This window comes from Amphiura filiformis, chromosome 5 (genome assembly GCF_039555335.1).
Source record: "Amphiura filiformis chromosome 5, Afil_fr2py, whole genome shotgun sequence".
Taxonomy (NCBI): Eukaryota; Metazoa; Echinodermata; class Ophiuroidea; order Amphilepidida; family Amphiuridae; genus Amphiura; species Amphiura filiformis.
Window position 1 is genome coordinate 39,138,526 of NC_092632.1, and position 23,053 is coordinate 39,161,578.

The window sequence follows — 23,053 nt, forward strand, 5'->3', positions numbered from 1 at the left end:
AAATGTTAACAGTTCAACTGTCTTATTTGCATATCAAAAAAAATGATAATACATTGACGAGTTCACCAAACTAGGTAATCCTTTGATACATAACAAGCTATCATAATTCAGTTGACTATTAAAATGACATCACCAAACAACTAAGGTAATAAACTAGTTAACTTGAAGCGTGTGACTGACACACAGCACCAACTTTCCCTCAACTCCTTCCTGAAGCAAACAAAATCTTGTATTACATGTGCTACTAATTGTCCTACCTATGCAATGGTACAGTAACATTACACTGATCAATAAAATCAAAATAGAGGTAAAATTCATACAAATAATGTTCGATCAATTTGCAAGTAGATTTATAAAGTAGATTTAAGCATTTACAGTGTCCAATAATGTCCAAAGAGGTGTGAAAAGTACCACCCAACATTTCAGTACCAAGACAAACACTGCCTACAAAGGGATAACGTGACAGGTTGCACATGTTTGCAGACAGGCAATGAATTAAAATGACAATCGGCTGTTCCTATACAGCTGCTATGCCTCAGGCATAAACACATTTAGTTATTAACTCATGGTAAAGTTGAGTCTCACATTTTCCACAAAGTTCTTGCATGCTGGCTGTGTGTATGAAAGTCAAAAGTCACATCCATGCTCAACACATACCCAAAATAAGTGATTAATTAAAGCCAAACGACTACTTAAAATCAATCATTCCGTTCCGTAATTTAAGGTTTAATTTGCTTCATGTAGGGAAACTAATGTGCTACTAACTATTATTACATTCTGCAAGTATTATTAAAGAATGAAATTGTTTGGCAAACACTAATGCACATTCAGAGCACACATCTTTGGGCTCAAATCTCAGTTTGTATTGATAGAGACGAACTCACATGACAGCTGAAACAAGCTAAATGGGCACTTCATGTTCACATTTTGTGTGAAATCGATAGCACAGTAACAGGAAAATTTCATCCAGGCGCATCATGCATTTCAACCTCTCCTCTCTCACTCACTCAAACTCTTAAAAAAGTGCCATGATAGATTTCGGCTGAACCCTCAGTAGGTCATTCACAACACATATTCATCTGCTATGCACTTTGGATACATGTGAGAGCCAAATATACCCAGTACTATATAGTTTAAAAAAAGAACTAGACACACATTGTTTGGTTATTATCATATACCCAGAGATTTAAGCTAAGGAAACACCTGAATCTCTATCTTTGATTCAACATCATGTCTGCATCCCTTGGGGTAATCTAATACTGCATATATGTACTAGTGTTATAAAAGGGCATGAGTTGCTGCAAGGAGGGAAGGGAGGTGAGATATCTTATCTGCTCTTACTCGTACATCCCTTATAACCTGGGAGATGCACAATGACTGATTACAATATGCTTGTATCAAAACGTGAACTGAGTTTAAAACATTTAATGGCATCTCATTCCATAATCAACATGTAAATCAAATACTTCAGAGTATGTATCTACAGGTCTTGTTACTTCTATTTTTATGTGATGCATATAATATTTATTATTATACATTGTGTATGCCACATATGCATTTAATACAATGTACATGAAGGGAGAAAGGTAAAAAGTGCAACTTGTGTATTAGATTTGTGTGTTTATGTTATTTTTAAACAGAATCATGTATGCACACAGGCACACAGGTGTATTCATGATTTCATCTATCACCATGACAACAATTTAAAGGTAAATTTTAGCACATAATAAAATGTTATCTTCTGAAGATAGCAAGTAATTAATAAAATGTTATCTTCTGAAGATAGCAAGTAATTAATAAAATGTTATCTTCTGAAGATAGCATGTAATTAATAAAATTTTATCTTCTGAAGATAGCAAGTAATTAATAAAATGTTATCTTCTGAAGATAGCACGTAATTAATAAAATGTTATCTTCTGAAGATAGCAAGTAATTAATAAAATGTTATCATCTGAAGATAGCAAGTAATTAATAAAATGTTATCTTCTGAAGATAGCATGTAATTAATAAAATTTTATCTTCTGAAGATAGCAAGTAATTAATAAAATGTTATCTTCTGAAGATAGCACGTAATTAATAAAATGTTATCTTCTGAAGATAGCACGTAATTAATAAAAAGTTATCTTCTGAAGATACCACGTAATTAAGAAAATGTTATCTTCTGAAGATAGTAATTATTAAAATGTTATCTTCTGAAGATAGCACGTAATAGATAAAATGTTATCTTCTGAAGATAGCAAGTAATTAATAAAATGTTATCTTCTGAAGATAGCACGTAATTAATAAAATGTTGTCCTCAGAGGGTCTTAGGCTACATGCACAGAGAGAAAAATAACTCATCACACAGCCAATTTATGATACCACCCAATTAACATTTATTTTTTGCGGAATTAGCTGAAGCGGTCAGAGCACCACACTGATGCACGAACAAGTAGGACTATCCACAGAGATTACCCATTGATAGGGAACAAAAAGGTGGGAACGGATTCTGGACATATTATTTGATGATTTTGATGGTGGATCCCACTTGGGGCAACACACCTCCAAATATTTTCCGGACACGACCATTGAAACTACCAAAAAAGACACAGTCCAGACCCTGATCCCCCTGAAAAACATGCCATACCCGGCTGAGCACACGGCTGCAAGATATCTTGCCAGCCCACCCCCACATCCGGAACGGGGACTGCGCACAGGCCTGGCCAGCTACCCCCAAACACCACAGGTCTGGGGCACGACCCACCAAACCCTCCCCCAGCTACAAACTGGGTGGGTTGGGCGGGATTTTCAAACGAACCTGACCGCTCCAGCTGAAAAAGTGAATGAGATGGAAGGGAAAAAACCGCTGAAGTACCAGGCGCTCACTAACAAGAGATCTGATTGGACCGAGCCTGGCAAGGTCGTAAGGCAGCCAATCACGAAGGGGAATAGCCCCGCCGCAGTTACTACCTCACAAGGGTGACGTTACTGATATGGCTTGAGCTGGGGCAATTAATACAACCTGCCTTACTCCCCCCGAACATCGAGAAAAACCCAGCCAAAACAAAACCAACAGGGAGACCCCATGGTGACAAAACGCTTTTGAATAGACAAGCTATTAAAAACCGCACTTGTCCTCAGAGGGTCTTAGGCTACATGCACAGAGAGAAAAATAACTCATCACACAGCCAATTTATGATACCACCCAATTAACATTTATTTTTTTGCGGAATTAGCTGAAACGGTCAGAGCACCACACTGATGCACGAACAAGTAGGACTATCCACAGAGATTACCCATTGATAGGGAACAAAAAGGTGGGAACAGATTCTGGACATATTATTTGATGATTTTGATGGTGGATCCCACTTGGGGCAACACACCTCCAAATATTTTCCGGACACGACCATTGAAACTACCAAAAAAGACACGGTCCAGACCCTGATCCCCCTGAAAAACATGCCACCCAAGGGTTCCATACTGAACCCTTGCCAACCCCCCGCCCCTTTTTTTTTCTTTTTGTAAAACTCATGTGGGGCGGGTTGGGTGGGCATTTGAATTGCCTATTGAGTGAACACAGTCACCCAAACAACATCCATTTGGAATGATTTTTGTGACCAAGCTGTCTGGCTTTTAAATTGCCGTCAACACAATAAACATGCTTGACCATGCCAATAACGCAAGCATGTTTTAGCTGACCTTTGTGAAAAGTTACTTCCAAAACACATTTTCTTTTTCCAACCTCGCTTTGATTTCCACTGAATAATAACATAATAAGCGAACCATTTTTTCAAGCACTCAACTATTAATGTTGAAGTGAACTATGTCACCGCAACAACAGAAACCCATTTTTGGTTGGTCTTTTTTAAAAAGCTACCTGCTTTTAATTACCATCTTCACCGGCAATAGCGAACTCTGAACGGAAACCATTTTTTGAATCCTGTTCCCAAAACCCTTTTTATTTTTTTCCAACGAAATGCAAAACCACTTTTGGTTGATTCCTGTCATTTGCTCTTAGTTACCCTACGCACAAGAGCGTATGTGCCTATTTTTAATTGAATTCAATGAAAATGCCTTACCGAACACTCTTTCATTTTCACTTGGCTTTTCATTGCCATCCAACCAGAACGTAAGTGGACTAAGAACAGGACAAAACAACATCAATCCATTCTGCAAGTTGATGTTAACATGAAAAATGCACCGCCACAACGAGACTAACGTTTTTGAACGATATCCCCTGAAATTGCTGATTGGTTTAGAATTTGCTTTAGTTTTCCTTAAGTGAGCCAATGCCCCACAACAAAGCTGACATGTTTGCCCTGGCCTTCTGCTACAACGCTTTTGCACATCTTTTGAATTGAATTTGAACGAGGCATGCCAACAAGCCGTTTAACCAACTACTTATAACCAATTACTGATATACCTTATCCAATTGAACGGTAACTATATCAGAAGCACAGCCCGGCCTATCCAACCGTGAAACCATTTTACATTTACATGAAACCCGAAACCGGGCCTTTTGCAGGCCGACAATGGGATGAGAAAATGCAAACTGAGGCTCGAAAAGTGCTGCCCTTATAATTACCGTGCAACTCATGTAAAATGTTTATTTATGAAATGAAACGGCCACTAGACTACCAGTCTAGACTAAGAGTTTGTATAGAGCTGGCAAAACTTTCACCTGGTCGCGACACTGGCGAAAACCTTATTGAGGATGGACACCGCCTTTCACCCGGAACGGACATGATGCGTGATGCCCTTGTGAAATGACCCTGTTGTCACCACTTTTGATCGTCAAAAGTACTTTGCAGAACCAGAATAGCGTGACAATAAACCGGTCATGCGACCCTACGCATGTATGGGGTAATCTGTCGAAGTTCCTTTGACGGTCAACCGCCTGACATAGTTTCTTAGGGTGTGAAAATGTCATTTTCCCAATGTGTCTTATAGCATAGGAGGAGCAGACCTTCCATTCACTTTTTGTCAACTCTTTCCTAAATGTATTGACTCTTGTGCCGCCAAGCCCCATCCATGAGAACCTGTCCAGCGCCAGGGAGTGGAGGGTTGCGCTCTCCTGCCTAATATACTCGGCTATCACCCACCGTCCACGTCTGGTGACCTGTTGTAATAAAAGGTGGGACACAGAACAGAAAAAAGAGAAATATCAGCAGCAAATGCAACTTAACTTACGCTATGGTATGTATTTATTTCTTATTTTCCTTCTTAACTCTGATAAACAGTATGATATTGCTATTCCAAGAAAATTTGATTTGTTGTCAGGTAAATCCCAGGTTTATTTTAAATACACTAACTGGAAATGTAAGAATAATTAGCGGGGTCTGCTGTTTGCTGCGGTATATTTTACTACGTTTTATAAGCAACGAATTGGATCGTCAAAATAAACATTTAATGTATACCACTGTTGGGAATTCCAATTCTATAAGGGAACGCGTATATTAGAAAATTAAATCACAAGTCTAAACAATACATGCTATGCCACATTCTTTATCTGCATCAATAATAGAATATTAATTTCAATCGAATTGAATACATCGCTCCATTTTGAGTTTGTCGCTCACCGCTGAGCGATCTAGCGATCGACTGCTAGCCAATCATACCGAACTCCCTTTCTTGCGTTCGGTGAAATACCATTTGCCCGCTCGCAAAATGGGGGATTTGCCATTTGGTCTAATACCATTTCGTCTAATACCCATTTCGTCTATATCCATTTAATCTAAACCCATTAGGTCTATATCCAGTATGTCCAATAATCATTTGGTCCTATAACCAGTTGGTCCGATTACCATTTGGTCCTATAACCATTTGGTCTAATAACCAATAAGTCTAAAACCATTTAGTCTAACAACCATTTAGTCTAATACCCATTTGGTCTATAGCCAATAAGTCTAATAGCCATTTGGTCTAATAGCCATTTAGTCTACAAACCATTTGGTCTAACAAGCTATTTAGTCTACTACCCAATTGGTCTACTAACCGATTGGTCTAATAGCACGATATGTGAGGCTGCATAGCGCTAAAAACGCTATTACACATACTGTGAGTGTGAGATCATAGTCCATGGTCACCGTGGTCTTAAAGGAGCATGTTTCATAAACAGTGTAAACATGTCTATATGCCTACATGTATTATCTACATGTAACTCCATATGCAAATGACAAAAACATGAAACCTAATTTGTTTTAATGTTGGAATGACAATACCGGCAAATGCCCTGTACCCGTGGCACCTCCAGTGATGCGTGATGAGCCCAGGGTCTGTGATGAGCCTATTATCATATTAACCTTAAAAGACCGAGGAAAGAAGGACAAATAATCCGGCAAAATGTCACTTCCACTTGAGTAGGCTACATGTATCAGTCTTCATTTTTTGGATATATCAATAAACAATAACAATTATTCTACTAAAAATGCATAAGATTTGATACATATAGTACCTTTGTTTACATGTGCTCATCTCATAACACATGCTTGCCTCATTACATGTATTTTCAGCCCGTAACCAGTAGTAGACGAAATGGCAATTTTTTTTGACTAATTGGCAAATAGACGAAATGGTATTAGACTAACTGGTTATTAGACCATAAGAGTATTGGACCTAATGGTTATTAGACCAAATGGTTATTAGACCAAATGGTTATTGAAAAATTATTAGACCAAATGGTTATTAGACTATATGGTTAGTAGACATACTGGATATTAGACCAAACAATATTAGACTAAATGGACATTAGACTATAAGATTATTAGACTAAATGGCAATTAGCCTTTCTGGTAATAGACCAATTGAATATAGACGAAACGGGAATTAGACCAAATGGTATTAGACCAAACGGCAATAGACCGCAAAATGCAGCGCCAGAGTATTAAGTTTATGTTAATAGTATAGGGTGTCGACCCTGTGTCATGTTTTTAATTAACTAAATTAATTCTGCATGTTAACTTATTACTTTTTATCATCATCTTGATTGAACGAAACCGAGTTAGGTTTGTTCCTGTCATAACTTATGCCTTGATTGAACTAAACACATTTTGGCTTGTTCCGTACTGTCTTACTTACGGTAATTAAAATGATTCTTACTATTGACCTTATTACTTTCTGTTATCGTGTCTTGATTGAACTAAACCAGGTTTTGTTTTGTTCCTGTCTTTAATTGCGTCTATATTACCTCAACTAATTTTGTTTGTTCCTGTTTTTAATTGCTTAGTTAATTTGAACCTTTTCATTTTGCACTTATTACTTTCTATTATGTTTTGATTGAACTAAACCAGTTATGGTTTGTTCATGCTTTTAAATTTCTGTCTTGATTGAAACTCTATTTGATTAAATAATTTAATTCTGCATGTTAACTTATTACTTTTTATTATCATCTTGATTGAACGAAACCGTTAGGTTTGTTCCTATCATAAATTATGCCTTGATTGAACTACACAAATTTTGGCTTGTTCAGTACTGTCTTACGGTAATTAAAGTGATTCTTACTATTGAACTTATTACTTTCTGTTATCGTGTCTTGATTGAACTAAGCCAGGTTTTGTTTTGTTCCTGTCTTTAATTACGTCTATGATATTAACTCCCAATTTTGCTTTTTCCTGTCTTCAATTGCCTAGTTAAATTGATTCTTTTCATTTTGCACTTATTACTTTCTATTATGTTTGGATTCAACTAAACCAGTTATGGTTTGTTCATGCTTTTAAATTCTGTCTCGATTGAAACTCTGTTTGATTAAATAATTTAATACTAACGCTGAACTTATTACTTCTTCTAAACTTGTCTTGATTTAAGAACTAAACCAGTTCTTGTTTGTCTCTGTCTATCACTCTGCCTTGAATGAACTATAAAACCAATTTGTTTTTTGTTTTGTTTGTTTGTTTTCCATCCTTTCTAAATTAGTTTTAATATTGAACTTAACGCTTCTTAATATCGTGGGTTGATTGACTAACCCCGCTTTTGGTTTTTCCCTGTCTTTGAATATGTTGTGCTTGAACTTAACTAATTTTTTGGTTTATAATATTTAACTTTTAATTCTTATTACCATATTAAATGATTTGATTGAACTACACCAATTTTGATTAAATTAATTAATTAAATGAATTTTTAATATTGTATTGAGTATCCTTGATTGAACTGTATTACTTTTTATTAGCATGTCTTGATTGACCTAACCAAGTTTTGGTGTGTTCCTGTCTTTCGTTAATGTCCTGATTAAGCTAAACCAAGTTGTTGTTGTTTTTTGTCATAAATAAATAACATTAATATTGAACTTATTCTGTATTTATTTAAGTAAACTAGTCTTGATTTGTTCCTGTAATTATGCCTTAATTGAGCTAACTGAGTAATGTCCGATTGAACGAAACCCATTTTTGTTTGTTCCAGTCTTTAATTAATGTCCTGCTTGAAATAAACCATTTTAGGTTTGTTCCTGCCTTTGATAACTTAAATTCTTAATATTGAACTTATTGCTTTTTATTGTCCTGTCTTTATTTAAGAACTAAACCAATTTTGGTTTGTTCCTGTATTTAATTTTAATTTGACTTGAATCTTAATATTGATCTTACTACTTTTTATTATTATGCAACTAACCCGGTTAGGGTTTTTGCTCCTGTTAATTTAGTTCTTAATATTGAACTTATTACTTTTTATTATCGTGTCTTGTTAAACTTAACTGGTTTTGGTTTGTACCTGTCTTTAATTATGTCTTGAATGACCTAGCCGAGTTTTGGGTTATTCCAGTCTTTAATCCCTTTTATTGACTTATTTATTTTAATCTTTTTTTTTTTTTTCTATTGTTGTGGTCTATTTTATTTTTGTATATTCCTTCCCATTGTGGTCCATTTATTTGTGCATATTAACTATTAGTTAAATCTATTTATTTTGCTTTATTATTGTTATATATATATATATAATATGTACTGTGTTCATTCTATTACTTTATTTAACTATCATTCTATTTGGTTATTATTTATTTGTTATTTTTTTTTTTTTTTTTTCATTATTATTATTCGTATTTGATTATCTATTGTCCTTTATTTATTGTTAACTATACATGTATATATGTACTGTGTTAATTCTATTTACTTTATTTTTTTCGTTATTTTTTTTATTATTTTTTATTTATTTTTTTTTTTTATTTTTTTTTTTTTTTTTTTTTTTTTTTTTTTATTTTTTTTTTTTTATTTTTTTTTCTATTTTTTTTTTTTTTTTTTCAATTTTCATTTTTTTTTTTTTTTTCTATCATAAATATTGTTCATTTCATCCTTTCTTGTCATCGCATGTGGAATGCACCCCCTTCTTATTGCATGCAGATGTTTTTTTTTCCTTCTTGTCTATTTTAATTTTTTGTAAATTTCTTGATTTTCTTTTATATCTTTATTTATTAATATATATATTTCCTCATTATGTAATTGTTAATAATTTTACTCTATTATTTATTTCTCTGTTTATCTCTAAATTATTATCTCATTATCATCTTGTTTTTTGTGATGAATAATTTTGTAAGCAACCTCCGAGTGCGGTGGCCGCGCGGGAAAAATTCGACGGGCTGATAATCCTGATATAATGTTCTATGCAAATTAGGTGACACTCATCTCCCAGGCGAGCAGCGCCGCCCGAAAAAACCCACGCGGCGCTGAATAATTCATAAGTGATGTACACATGCGGTCGTATTCTACATACGATATACACTGCGTGCACATGTTTCGCGGTCAGGGAAAAAGCATCGCGTCATCAGATCGACCTCATTAATAATTAAAGAGTAAACATGTGCTTGTACGGTACCAACAATAATGAACACTGCGATATACGCTGTACGCGCTTCGGGGTAAATGAAAAACGATTTGACCTCATTAATATTTAAAAACATTATTTTGATATGGTGGATTCCCACGGTCTGAACAGGTGATGTCCACTCATGTCTAGCATGTATGCTTTTAGGAATAGCCCGCGCTCCATAACATTTTCAGTGGAAATTAGTGCGGAAATAAATTTTGTTTGCTTGTCCACGTTACAAAAGTAAAGCCAGCGGGTCAAAATGCCGTCTTTGAACAATAATTTCCCCATTTTCCGATCGGCAGAGGCCTGAGGAATTAGCTTGCCCGGCAGTATTTTTAAATTGCCCCGGGAGTCGAGTCGGATAGGCGATTTATCTTAGCCTGATATTTACAAGAAGTTTAAAAGAAAAGATTGCTCAGGCATGTCCATGAAAGGCTACATAAACATGTTGCATATACTTCACTTCACCTAAATATTTTTCATGAGCAATCGCACATGGAATTTTAGAGGAATTTTGATATTTGGCCTACGCGTAGAGACAAACTGCGCTATCATAAGACTATGCTGTTTTTTGTTTTTGTTTTGTTTTTGTTTTTTAAATAATGCATTATAAAATAATGACTGAAATAGTTTTGATAAAAGACGATCCTCGACAATATGTAACTTTGCTACGGAAAGGGCTATGACAAAATGGTCCCAGTTTTTGCATTCTTTACGGTTTGCGGTTTGACGGCCAATTTGAATTCACCTTTCAGTCACTACAGGAGGGCTTAATGAACTACTTAAACTGTTTAAACTCACCGGGTGAATATCTTGGCCTCTAGTGGCTGAAACGCCGACTACTGGAGGGCCGGTGCGGCCCCTGAGGTGGGGAGGCAGCATCATAGCATTTGCAGCATCGACACCGACCCTGACATCAGGCATTGGTTTTGCCCCAGCGCTGCTGCAGGCACCGCACCGGCACTAGACATGCATGCTACTGCTATCCGAGGCCATCTTGGAATTTCCAACACAGTTCACGATGTGTCATCTTCTGTATTCCTTGTAGATTTTCCTTTTTTCGCCGAGTCCGGCTGCTTCGCCGGTGCAGTAACTTCCCTCTTTCAACCCATCAGAACAACGCTAGTCCAACGAACTTGACCGTTTATAATTCAGTCTAAGTTCGACTGATTCAGCTCTAAAAGGCGAACTTGATCACTTCAGACAAATTTTATTTTCAAACGAACCTGACCGCTCCAGCTGAAAAAGTGAATGAGATGGAAGGGAAAAAAACCGCGAAGTACCAGACGCTCACTAACAAGAGATCTGATTGGACCGAGCCTGGCAAGGTCGTAAGGCAGCCAATCACGAAGGGAATAGCCCCGCCGCAGTTACTACCTCACAAGGGTGACGTTACTGATATGGCTTGAGCTGGGGCAATTAATACAACCTGCCTTACTCCCCCCGAACATCGAGAAAAAACCCAGCCAAAACAAAACCAACAGGGAGACCCCATGGTGACAAAAACGCTTTTGAATAGACAAGCTATTAAAAACCGCACTTATCTTCTGAAGATAGCACGTAATTAATAAAAAGTTATCTTCTGAAGATACCACATAATTAACAAAATGTTATCTTCTGAAGATAGCAAGTAATTAACAAAATGTTATCTTCTGAAGATAGCAAGTAATTAATAAAATTTTATCTTCTGAAGATAGCAAGTAATTAATAAAATGTTATCTTCTGAAGATAGAATGTAATTAATAAAATGTTATCTTCTGAAGATACCACGTAATTAACAAAATGTTATCTTCTGAAGATAGCAAGTAATTAATAAAATGTTATCTTCTGAAGATAGCATGTAATTAATAAAATGTTATCTTCTGAAGATAGCACGTAATTAATAAAATGCTATCCTTTGAAGACAGCAAGTAATTAATCAAATGTTATCTTCTGAATATTGCACGTAATTAATAAAATGTTATCTTCTGAAGATAGCACGTAATTAATAAAAAGTTATCTTCTGAAGATAGCACGTAATTAACAAAATGTTATCTTCTGAAGATAGCAAGTAATTAATCAAATGTTATCTTCTGAAGATTGCACGTAATTAATAAAAATGTTATCTTCTGAAGATAGCATGTAATTAATAAAATATTATCTTCTGAAGATAGCAAGTAATTAATAAAATGTTATCTTCTGAAGATAGCATGTAATTAATAAAATGTTATCTTCTGAAGATAGCACGTAATTAATAAAATGCTATCCTTTGAAGACAGCAAGTAATTAATCAAATGTTATCTTCTGAATATTGCACGTAATTAATAAAATGTTATCTTCTGAAGATAGCACGTAATTAATAAAAAGTTATCTTCTGAAGAGAGCACGTAATTAACAAAATGTTATCTTCTGAAGATAGCAAGTAATTAATCAAATGTTATCTTCTGAAGATTGCACATAATTAATAAAAATGTTATCTTCTGAAGATAGCATGTAATTAATAAAATATTATCTTCTGAAGATAGCAAGTAAATAATAAAATGTTATCTTCTGAAGATAGCATGTAATTAATAAAATGTTATCTTCTGAAGATAGCACGTAATTAATAAAATGTTATCTTCTGAAGATAGCAAGTAATTAATAAAATGTTATCTTCTGAAGATAGCACGTAATTAATAAAAAGTTATCTTCTTAAGATAGCACGTAATTAACAAAAAGTTATCTTCTGAAGATAGCAAGTAATTAATCAAATGTTATCTTCTGAAGATTGCACGTAATTAATAAAATGTTATCTTCTGAAGATAGCATGTAATTAATAAAATATTATCTTCTGAAGATAGCAAGTAATTAATAAAATGTTATCTTCTGAAGATAGCATGTAATTAATAAAATGTTATCTTCTGAAGATAGCATGTAATTAATAAAATGTTATCTTCTGAAGATAGCATGTAATTAATAAAATGTTATCTTCTGAAGATAGCACGTAATTAATAAAATGTTATCCTTTGAAGACAGCAAGTAATTAATCAAATGTTATCTTCTGAATATACCACATAATTAACAAAATGTTATCTTTTGAAGATTGCACGTAATTAATAAAATGTTATCTTCTGAAGAGTGAAGATGGCACGCAATTAATGAAATGTTAAATAAAATGTTATTTTATGAAGATAGTATGTAAAACAAAATGTTATCTTCTGAAAATAGCATGAAAGAAGAAAGCAGTGAACAGGCTATAATAATTTCAATTATATATCGTTGATTTCTATTAGGAATGTGGAACTGGGAACAAATACATATACTTCTCTGTGCTATCCTTATTCAAGAAAATTATTCATTTCATTGTATCATCAATACAAGCTAAGAACACATGCATTTTGCTCTTCATAATATTAGTTACCCTTCAGGACATGAGTCAGCGGTCATTCACTTTACTTCTACATCTAATACATCATCTCCATTCTGTCCATATATTTCATGCAACCCTGGTCATTCACACAAATTTGCAATTGCAATTCATTCACCTTTATGTGCACATTATACTTTTACGGATCAATCATGATTCAGGAGCACAGGTATAATAATAAGATTGCAAAATTATATAAGATTTCCCGATATATTTAGATTATTCTTAATTTAAAAAAATATTTTAAACTTTTGCAGGGTCCTTGTACATAGCTGTACACGTGTTGGTACAATGTAAAATCATGCATACATGTACGTGAGCACCACTTAACAGCTCTTAATACCGCACTTGTTGCATACAGCACTTTGCATACATGTATTCTGTACCTTGCATTTAATCGAAAATTTAAACCTTTCAGCATGGGAGGGCACTATTTCCATATTATGCACTGTACAGTGTGGGCCAAAAACAACTTTACCCAATTTCGGGGGGTGGTTGCTCGAATTGTAGAAGAGATGTTCATGATATTGTTACATATTCTAAATGTATGTCTTTCTAAAAGTATGTGATGAAGAAATGAAAGCAAAAGAAGCTAAATTAACAAAATGGTGCTAGTTTTACGTCCGAGTGTCAAAAATCACTTTGTCCACACGTAATTCAATGGGATGTGCCCGATTGCTAAGAGTAAGGCATACCTATGCGTTAGTCATACACGTAATTGGTAAACACGTTTGGCTTGTCTTTGGAAAGTGATAATTGTTTTACATGTATGAACGAAATACAATCGATTTTAATCCCCATTTACTTGTCATGTACTCGAACTTTGCTCCTGTCATTGACCAACAATTTGCATAAAAATGACACAATTACAAAGGATTCACCTGGCGCAATTTTTGAATCTTATAGGCCTTCGTGCATTTTGTGACCGCGTGGCGTATTTCTAAATAGGTTTGCAAGGTGTCAGATAAGGCAATTCACAACGCAAGAGAGGAATTTTATGGCAGAGGTTTATTTAAGAACAGAAAGCTTTTTGGAAGTGCAGCGTCAATTTCGGATTTGTTTTCCGAATGTAAGAGTCCAGCTTAAACCTACCATAACTCTATATGCGAACAACTTTCACAACTTCGGAAGTGTGATGACATAGATGCAAAGCACTAAACGGGCGTCCAAGAGCTGGCCGTTCAGCTGCAAATATTGCAGCGGTTCAAAGGGAATTTGAAGCTAACCCCAGAGTCAGTTCTCGGCGCAAATGTTTGCCGAACATACCACGAACGCAATAAGTGTACTAACTTCTTTCTTGGACATATTGTAGATAACATTTCGTAATGACAAAAATTAGGTCTGAGGTTACAATTGCTTTGCGCATATTTGAAGAGAATTGTTTTTATATCTTTGTGGCATGAAAGTTGCATATCATGAAGAAATATCGTACTTTAACATTCTAATTATTTATGTTTGATATATTTGATTGTGTTATATAAAATTGCTGAACAAATGTGTGCGTATACTGAGTGGTTCTCATTCTCTATCGAACACGCTATTGCAAGTGATGCGACGCGACAGCCTTCGCGTGGACAAAGTTAATTTTGACCCTTTGATTTAAAACTAGCGTCACGTTTTTATTTTAATACATTTTTTAATAGTTTTTTCACCAAATACTCTTAAGAAGATGTTTTTTACGAATATGTGAAAACAATTTGAAGCAAACTTTTCAATTTTGAGATATGAACCTTTTAAATTGGGTAAAGTTGTTTTTGGCCCACACTGTATAACAATTTGCACAGACCCAATGCAATCACTGCCACCTGTATAATTAATGTTACTAACATTAATACTAACAAGACTTCTCAATGGGGGTCAGCTGCCAAAGAAAAGTGATGTTGAAAAGGAAAACTTTGGGAGGGTAGAAAATGATTCCTCCATTCACAGGTTTTAAATTTTTCAAATCAACAAAATGTTTGTCAAGTTATGTGACGAAATGTTTTGTAATTTTAGGGGGGGGGGTATTTTTTAACCCTTTATATATACTTACAGGCCCCAGTCTGTTACAAGACAGGTCAACGTGTGACATAGTAGTGTTATGGATAACCACTTGTGCAAGGACAGCTGCCGTTGGTTCTGTCATCTCATTGCTGCCAAGATTCACTTGCTCCAAGGTGGTGTTTTTCATCAGAGCACGACATAATGCTTGACCACCTGTAAAAGATGAATCACAATTCAGATATTGCTGAAACAACTGAACTTGTAAATATATTGATTGAACATGATCAATGGAAGGCATCACAAATCATAACAGAGTAGGCAAAAAAAGGTGTTCAGTATTTTTAGAGCTTTTACAAGTATATGTATAGGCATTCTCGACAGGAATTCATAATAAGTTATAGTATTTCTGCAAGTACGCTATCAGTACTTGTGTAGAAATGCTATAACTTAAATTTAGAGCCTTTGCTAATTTATCAATGGAAATATTTCATGTATGATATTTTAATTTAACAGAATTAATCATTAGCGTACCGTAACCGGTAACAATAGATATATCTATAGATAGTTGAAAATGTGTGTTATCATTGTAGTTTAGTCTATTCAGAAGAAAAAACAAATAATACTAATGTTTGTTCGGCTTATATATAAGGCGGAAAAAATAAGACTCATAACAATGTGTATTGATATAGAATGGCGTGCACGCTGTTGGGCACAATGCTTATGCTAGGTCTGCGTTGCATAATGCGTGACTATCGCACGCTTATGTGAATTTACGCGAGCATGAGCCTTATATAAACCGAACAAACTTTAAGTTTGTCCATGTTTAAGCATTAAGCAGTCTCTTAGTTGCTAACAGCTGTAACATATAATTGCTTTACTCTGGTGAGCACCAAACAAAATGTTGGCATTTGTTATACTGTGCCTGCAAAGTTGACCTATTTTGGGAAAACAATGCTGAGAAACACAATCATAAGTTATGTGTTGGTGTAAATGGTGTTTGTACATTTTAAGTCTACATGTCTTGGATAATAATAATAACATTGATAAATCCTTGAGTGTAATGTAGTCTGCATATTTGGTACTAAGTAATTTTCCTCGGATTAGTCTTATCTTATATTACCATTTCTTACCATCATCTCCAAGTCTATTGAGTCTTATATTCAATGACTTGAGGGTTGTATTCTTTTGAAGTGCATGACCTATTGCAGCTCCTCCAGTTGACCTGATACGATTATTGGACAAGTCCAGCTTCTTCAACTTGCAATGTCCATTCAGAAGTTTCCCAACAGCTCTAGCTCCGCTATCACCGATCATATTGTGTGAGAGATCAAGTTCTTCAAGAGACGGATGGTCCAAGATGTGTGCAATCAACACTCTTGATTTGTCGTCATCCACTTTACTTTTATGTAGCTGGAAGATCTTTAACGTGCTGCACCTCTTGATACACTTTGATAACAACAGACAATCACGAGAAGTAAATTGAAAGAGATTCCATTCAAAGTTCATACCACAGTCCTGAACACCGTACGTCACATGGAATTCTCTCAAATGTGGAAGCTTCTCAATGACTGTGCTAAATTCAAAGTGATCAAAAGCAGGACCATCAAATCCAGCATCGCTTCCTGCATCGGACACATCTTCCATAGCTTTAATCTGTTCCTCTTTGACAGGTGGTAGGAGTTGTTTGATATCCATCCTCTGTACATATGGACTTGCTAGGGGTAGAGTCTCTTTAAGTTCATCTAGTTCTGTAGTTTCAGGGACAAAGTGCTCGATAATGTTCTCTAGATGTCTTTCAAAGAACATTCGTTTCCAGCTGTGTCCAAACTTGGAGACGTCACAGACATGCCAACTTGCTTTACATCGTCTCTGCCAGTAGCCTTCATCTGACACAAGATGGGCAACAATTTTCAGAGGCAAGTTTACTGATATCTTTTCTAACACTTTGGCTTTGTATTTGACTTGCAGCTCATCTAATTTTGGGTGATCTGTAAAAAAACAAAAACGTGAACCATAGAATAAAGATGCAGTCTAGAATATTTGGTGTAACAAGTTTGTTTCCTGTACATAGGTTGCCCGAAGACCTTTTCTGCTGAAGTTATTTTACAACAAAATTATGCAAACTTCAAGATTTAGATAAATGATTTTCACAGGATTTATTGAGTTCATATTGCTTACAAAACAAAATAAAAAGTTCAAATCTTTTGAACAATTTTGTTATAAATTTATTGCTTCAAACATTTTTTCTTCCTAGAATTTCTCAAATTAAAAAAATGCAGTAAAATTTCTTCCTAGAATTTCTCAAATTAAAAAAATGCAGTAAAATTGCTCCCAAAACAAAATACACACAACCAACTGAAACAAACATTTTTTTAGCCTAAGCCTACAAGAAATTTTGTCAGGGCTTTATTGGGGGATTATATAGCTTTATTCCGTTATAATCCCTGTTTTAATACTAGGCCAACTCTACTACATGTAGGCCAGGCCTGGAAAAAATGAGCAATTTGGCAATCTCCTGACCAGGAAAATTGGTCATTTGGAGGGAAATTTTGCTTTTCTAGATAAAGAAATACATAAGAAAAAGTGGGAAATCCTGCTAAGTTAGAGGGAAATTTATCCCTCTTGCCGGGAAATAAAACATTTTTCCAGGCCCAAATTGTAGGCTTTAATACATGTATATAAAAAAATATCAAAATTCTTCATTTTCTTTAGGCCGAACTTGTAAAACTTGAAAATCAATTTTAGTGGCAAGCACCTCCTTTTGCTTGATAATTGTCCCATTTTGTCTTGAAACTCACCAGCAAAATTATCTACAACATGTTTAACACACAATTCTGTCAAGAGTGGTACTGTGGCAAGGGACCAGTCAGGATCTTCTGCAATGATTCTTCTCATGCTCCTATTATCAGCCGCTGCATTGCTCTTTGCACTTGTAAGAGGCGAGGGAATGGATTTCTTAATGCTTTTGGCACTGCCACGTATTGACTTCTTTCCACTTGATGGGTTTGCATTGACATTGGTATTGGTGTCCTCTGCAGCTTGTCCGTTACTGCTTGATGTGCCATTCTGTTCTGTCAAGGGTGGTTCTGCAGACATGATTGAACCGCGTCTACAAAATCTATGGAAATATAAAGAAAGTATTTGAAGGCATAAAAAATAGGCCAGTACATGTATAAGGTGTAACAAAAATAATGTTTTGTAAAACCCTTGCGACTGAACATTTTTTATCCAATTTTGTTCAAAATAAAATATAATTGATCAGGGCCGACTTGGTGTCTATAATGCTCCTCAACGGAAACTACATTATTTTGAACTATTTTCAGTTTCCTCAATTCACTTCAGTCCTTCGTTTAAATAAATCAGTGGAGCTCAATTAATTGCAACTTTGAGCACTTAAAATTACACTCCTGAGAACTGAGGAGCTTAATTTGTGCTCCCAATTGAACATGAAGGCAGATCGTTTTGCGTCCATATCCCATCATGCATTTATTGTATGTGGACGCAGATAAAACTTCGAAACAAATTTAGTTGACGATGAAAATTAGAAATTTCCATTTATAAAAATATAAATATTTTTTTAATAATAAAAGCCCCAAAATTTTGACCAACCCGCTAAGAACTTAGAAGTGAAGTAAATTCTGCAATATTTGTAAATGTAACATCAGGAAATCTTGCACTTTGTGTATGCTTTCCGTAACGATGGTTTGATGGGAAATCCCAGCCCATGCCCGGTTGATGAAATTCATACTTTGGACTGACGACATGCGGTTAATGTTTATTTACTTATTTATCACAACCTGAAAATATCAAGTTTTTAAATTTAATGTTTTAAGTTTTATCACAACCTGAAAATATTTAGTTTTTAATGTTTTAAGTTTATTTTATCATAAATAATCTATGTTTCCTTTATCTATATAAATAAAAGGAAGTTGCTAAATCTTGTTCGCGAATAGACTCAGAGATGATTTCACTTTCAGCTCTAATTTATTCGTACATTGATCGGGTACATATTGCCATAAAAACCATCTGAGGTTCATTTTGCAAAACTATTCAATCACTATGGAAATAACAAAAAAATGGTCGGTTGCTAGGCCGTTGAGGTCAATAACCTTACGGCTCAGGTCATGACCAAAAACGTGTCAAATGCATGCGCCGTGATTAGTGGCGAGTCACGCACCCTGACACGTACTGCGTCTGGGTTTATAGGTCACGTGCCGCAGAGGGTTGTCTGATGGTCTGAGGAGGGGGGGGTGTCCACTCAGAATTGAACACTTGATCAAAATAAAGGCCTAGGCCTAATTGAAGCCATTTCGGGAGCATTTTTGTTTTGTCATTGCTTTAAAGTGTACAGGTGTCCAAAACAGAAGCCAAACGGACACTTCTTTATACGCAGGGGGTATCAGGGGGTTGAGTATTTGAAAAAATCAAAATAAAGGCTCAATTTTGACACTAATGTTGTTATCATTGTTTAAAACGTAAGTGTACAGCTGTCCGAAGCAGAAGCAAAAACGGACACTTCTTAATACCCAGGGGGATGTGGCCAGGCCCACTGAGTAGGCCCTATTTGAAAAAAAAAAAAAAATCAAAATAAAGACCGAATTGAAGCTATTTCGCGACCACTTTGACACTATAATAGTTGTTATCGGATGTCCAAAACAAGCTTCTTATCAATATACGCGGAGGGAGGGTGTCTGATGGAGGGTGCGCCGGGAAGGGGGGGGGCACTCGAATATGAAAGTAACGTACCTGTCCCTATGACACTATGGGTCTATCGAAAGCGATTATGGTCAAAAAGGGGGTTGTTCAGTAGTGGGGGCCTCCAAGATTAAGAAAATGTGTGAGAACCCTAAAATTCAGTGCCATTAACCGTAAAGCATAACTTTCTGGGCAACGTTTTTGTGAAAATTTGCCTTTTGAAACTGAAATTGCTACAAAAATGTTAAATTTGTTCATAATGCGTGCGAAGCGCCTAAAATATTTGCAGATTTGGTGTAAATTTCTATTAAAAAAAAGGGGGTCATTGGGTGTAAGCTGGTGAAAAAAGGGGTTATTGGGTGACAGATTTGCAAAATAAATCTGAGGGATTGAGTGAGTATAACAACATTATCACAGATCTGGATATTCACTTAAATAAAAGTTTAGCTTCTTACATGACAGGAGCTAACATGATTATCAACATCTGATTATTGCTGGATGAATAATCTACACCAAGACAGCATGATTATTATCACCGTTTACTCCCGTTTACTAAACACTCCTGTTTACTAACCGCTCCCGTTAACCATTATTCAACTAGCGGGGACTCGCGCGAAGCGCGGGTCTCCCGCTAGTTAATATTATTGTTACGTTGAATAAAAGCAATTTTTAAGGCAAAATCTAAATGATAATTTTTTTTGTATTATTGTGGCACCACATGTTTTAGCGCCATCAACAACACGTTAATTTTAGAAGTCTGGACCCCGGAAGTACGAAAATTTGCTAGAAATTGGCTGAGTTTGCGCATGTTTTTGCACCTGTTTCTGACCACGTTTTGGACCAAAACTGATACAGAAATATATCTATAAGCGACTATAGAAATGGAATATTAGGGCGAAAATGTACTTAATTTATTTGAACAATTGACATTTGATGGGGTGTAGACCCGTGGTATGTGTAGCATAGGTTATTATGAAGTTCAATGCGCTGCGCCGTATTGATGGGTTTAGTTTACTTGTGCCTCCGTCCAGGGCAAGGAGCGCAGTAAATTGCGCTAAAGGATCAGAATTCAGGAGCGCCAAGGAGCGTTAGCGCAATTGCACTCCTTAAAAACGAAGGACTGCACATGAATGATTCATATCATTTTAATAATAAATATTAATATTATACTTATAGGTCTGTGAAAATACCATAACATTTAAAATACTTTGTATAAAGTTACGTTCCTAAGTGCAATGACTGAACAATGAACTGTTGATTTCTCTCTCTCTACTGTCGATGGTTTGGGATTTATAAAGAGCTAACAAGGTCAACTCAAGGGGTCAATACAATTTGGGAGAGCTGATTGATTTTCCTGACATGCATGTTAACACAATTATGTGCCCATCCACCACAAACTGGTCGTAAAGTCAGCATTTTCCATTTTGAGATACAATCAAAAACAGTATATGGATTTCTATATAAAGTATTAGGAATTTGACTTCTGATGAACCATAACTTCACTTCCAGATGTCCGATGAAGCTGCTTGAGGTGTCATTTTAAAGCTGAAAGCGCATTCTTTCAAAATCTGCAATAAACAGAAAATGACTTAGAGCCGACTTTACTACCACTTCGTGGTGGATGGTCACATATGTGCTAACACTAACAGCTTTATCTGCACAATGCAGTTCAAGCATAACACAAAGGCTGGATGGTGGTCATGTATATACTTTTGTATTTACCGTAGTGGAGATAAAAATATCAGAACTATAACTTATAATGCAGACCTGCCCGCTGATCTTGATTGGTTACCGCAGGCAGGCTTCCCATTAAGGTTAAAAAAATGTGCGTCATGCGTGACGCAAGTTTGCTGACAAGGTTGCAAAAACTTGCGTCCAGACAGCTTTTTGTGCATCCATCTGAAATTCAAGATCAATCATACCGGGAAACACCGTAGGCCTATTATCATGTCCAGCTGCACTGGTCTCTGGCTCGCAAGTCGTGTGGCTCTGCGCCGTTCACACGCGCATTGGCGTAGTGTGCATTACACATGCGGCACCGACGCGCTGCAGGCCAGCTGCATTGATGCGTAGGCTGGCGGTTACGGTTCGCTATCTCTAAGGTTCACTATCTCTAAGGTTCGCTATCTCTAAGGTTCGTTATCACTAATTACGAAAAAGGTTCGCTATACCTAAGGTTCGATATCACTAATTTTGAAAAAGGTTCGGTATTTCTAAGGTTCGATATCACTAATTTTAAATAAGGTTCGCTATCTCTAATTTTAAATAAGGTCCGCTATCACTAATTTATTGAAGGTTCGCTATCTCTAAGGTTCGCTATCACTAATTTAAAATAAGGTCCGCTATCTCTAATTTTAACAATCCCGGTATCCCTAAGGTTCGCTATCTCTAATTTCAAATAAGGTCCGCTATCTCTAAGGTTCGCTATCTCTAAGGTTCGCTATCTCTAAGGTTCGCTATCACTAATTTCAAATAAGGTTCGCTATCTCTAATTTTAAATAAGGTTCGCTATCTCTAATTTTAAATAAGGTTCGCTATCTCTAATTTCAAATAAGGTTCGCTATAGCGGTCCTTATTTAAAATTAGAGATAGCGGACCTTATTTGAAATTAGAGATAGCGGACCTTATTTAAAATTAGAGATAGTGGACCTTATTTAAGATTAGTGATAACGAACCTTAGGTATAGCTTAACCTTAATCGAAATTAGTGATAACGAACCTTAGAGATAGCGAACCTTAATTAATTAGGGATAGCGAACCTGAAACAAAATTAGTGATAGCGAACCTTAGGTATAGCGGACCTTTATTGGAATTAGTGATAACGAACCTTAGAGATAGCGAACCTTCAATAAATTAGTGATAGCGGACCTTATTCAAAATTAGTGATAGCGAACCTTATTTTAAATATTAGTGATAGCTTAACCTTATTTATAATTAGTGATATCGAACCTTAGAACTAGCGAACCTTATTCTAAATTAGTGATATCGAACCTTAGAAGTAGCGGACCTTTTTTAGGTATAGCGAACCCTTTTCTCTATTAAAAATAGGGGGATTCTGATCTCCATAGACTTTACGCGTTAGTGATAGCGAACCTTAGAGATAGCGAACCTTAGAGATAGCGGACCTTAGAGATAGCGGGATGTCACCAGGCTGGCAACCGATTTTCATATCAAAAACACTGTTTTTACCCATATTTTCACTGTTTTTGCAGCCAATTCTTGA

The 23,053-nt window shown here is 35.6% G+C and overlaps 1 protein-coding gene across 3 annotated transcripts in view; it reads right to left on the reverse strand.

Moving 5' to 3' along the window:
* The window catches only part of LOC140153098 (dynein regulatory complex subunit 5-like), a 50,139-nt gene that overhangs the window by 18,939 nt on the left and 8,147 nt on the right, over positions 1–23,053 (reverse strand). For all 3 annotated transcript variants that reach the window (XM_072175718.1, XM_072175717.1, XM_072175716.1), the window contains exons 2-4: positions 17,935–18,254; positions 16,267–17,124; positions 15,186–15,349 (exon numbers count right to left, since the gene is read on the reverse strand). In XM_072175718.1, the coding sequence (XP_072031819.1) occupies positions 15,186–15,349; positions 16,267–17,124; positions 17,935–18,232 (1,320 nt within the window). In that variant the 5' untranslated portion in view covers positions 18,233–18,254. The remainder of the gene's footprint in view (positions 1–15,185; positions 15,350–16,266; positions 17,125–17,934; positions 18,255–23,053) is intronic.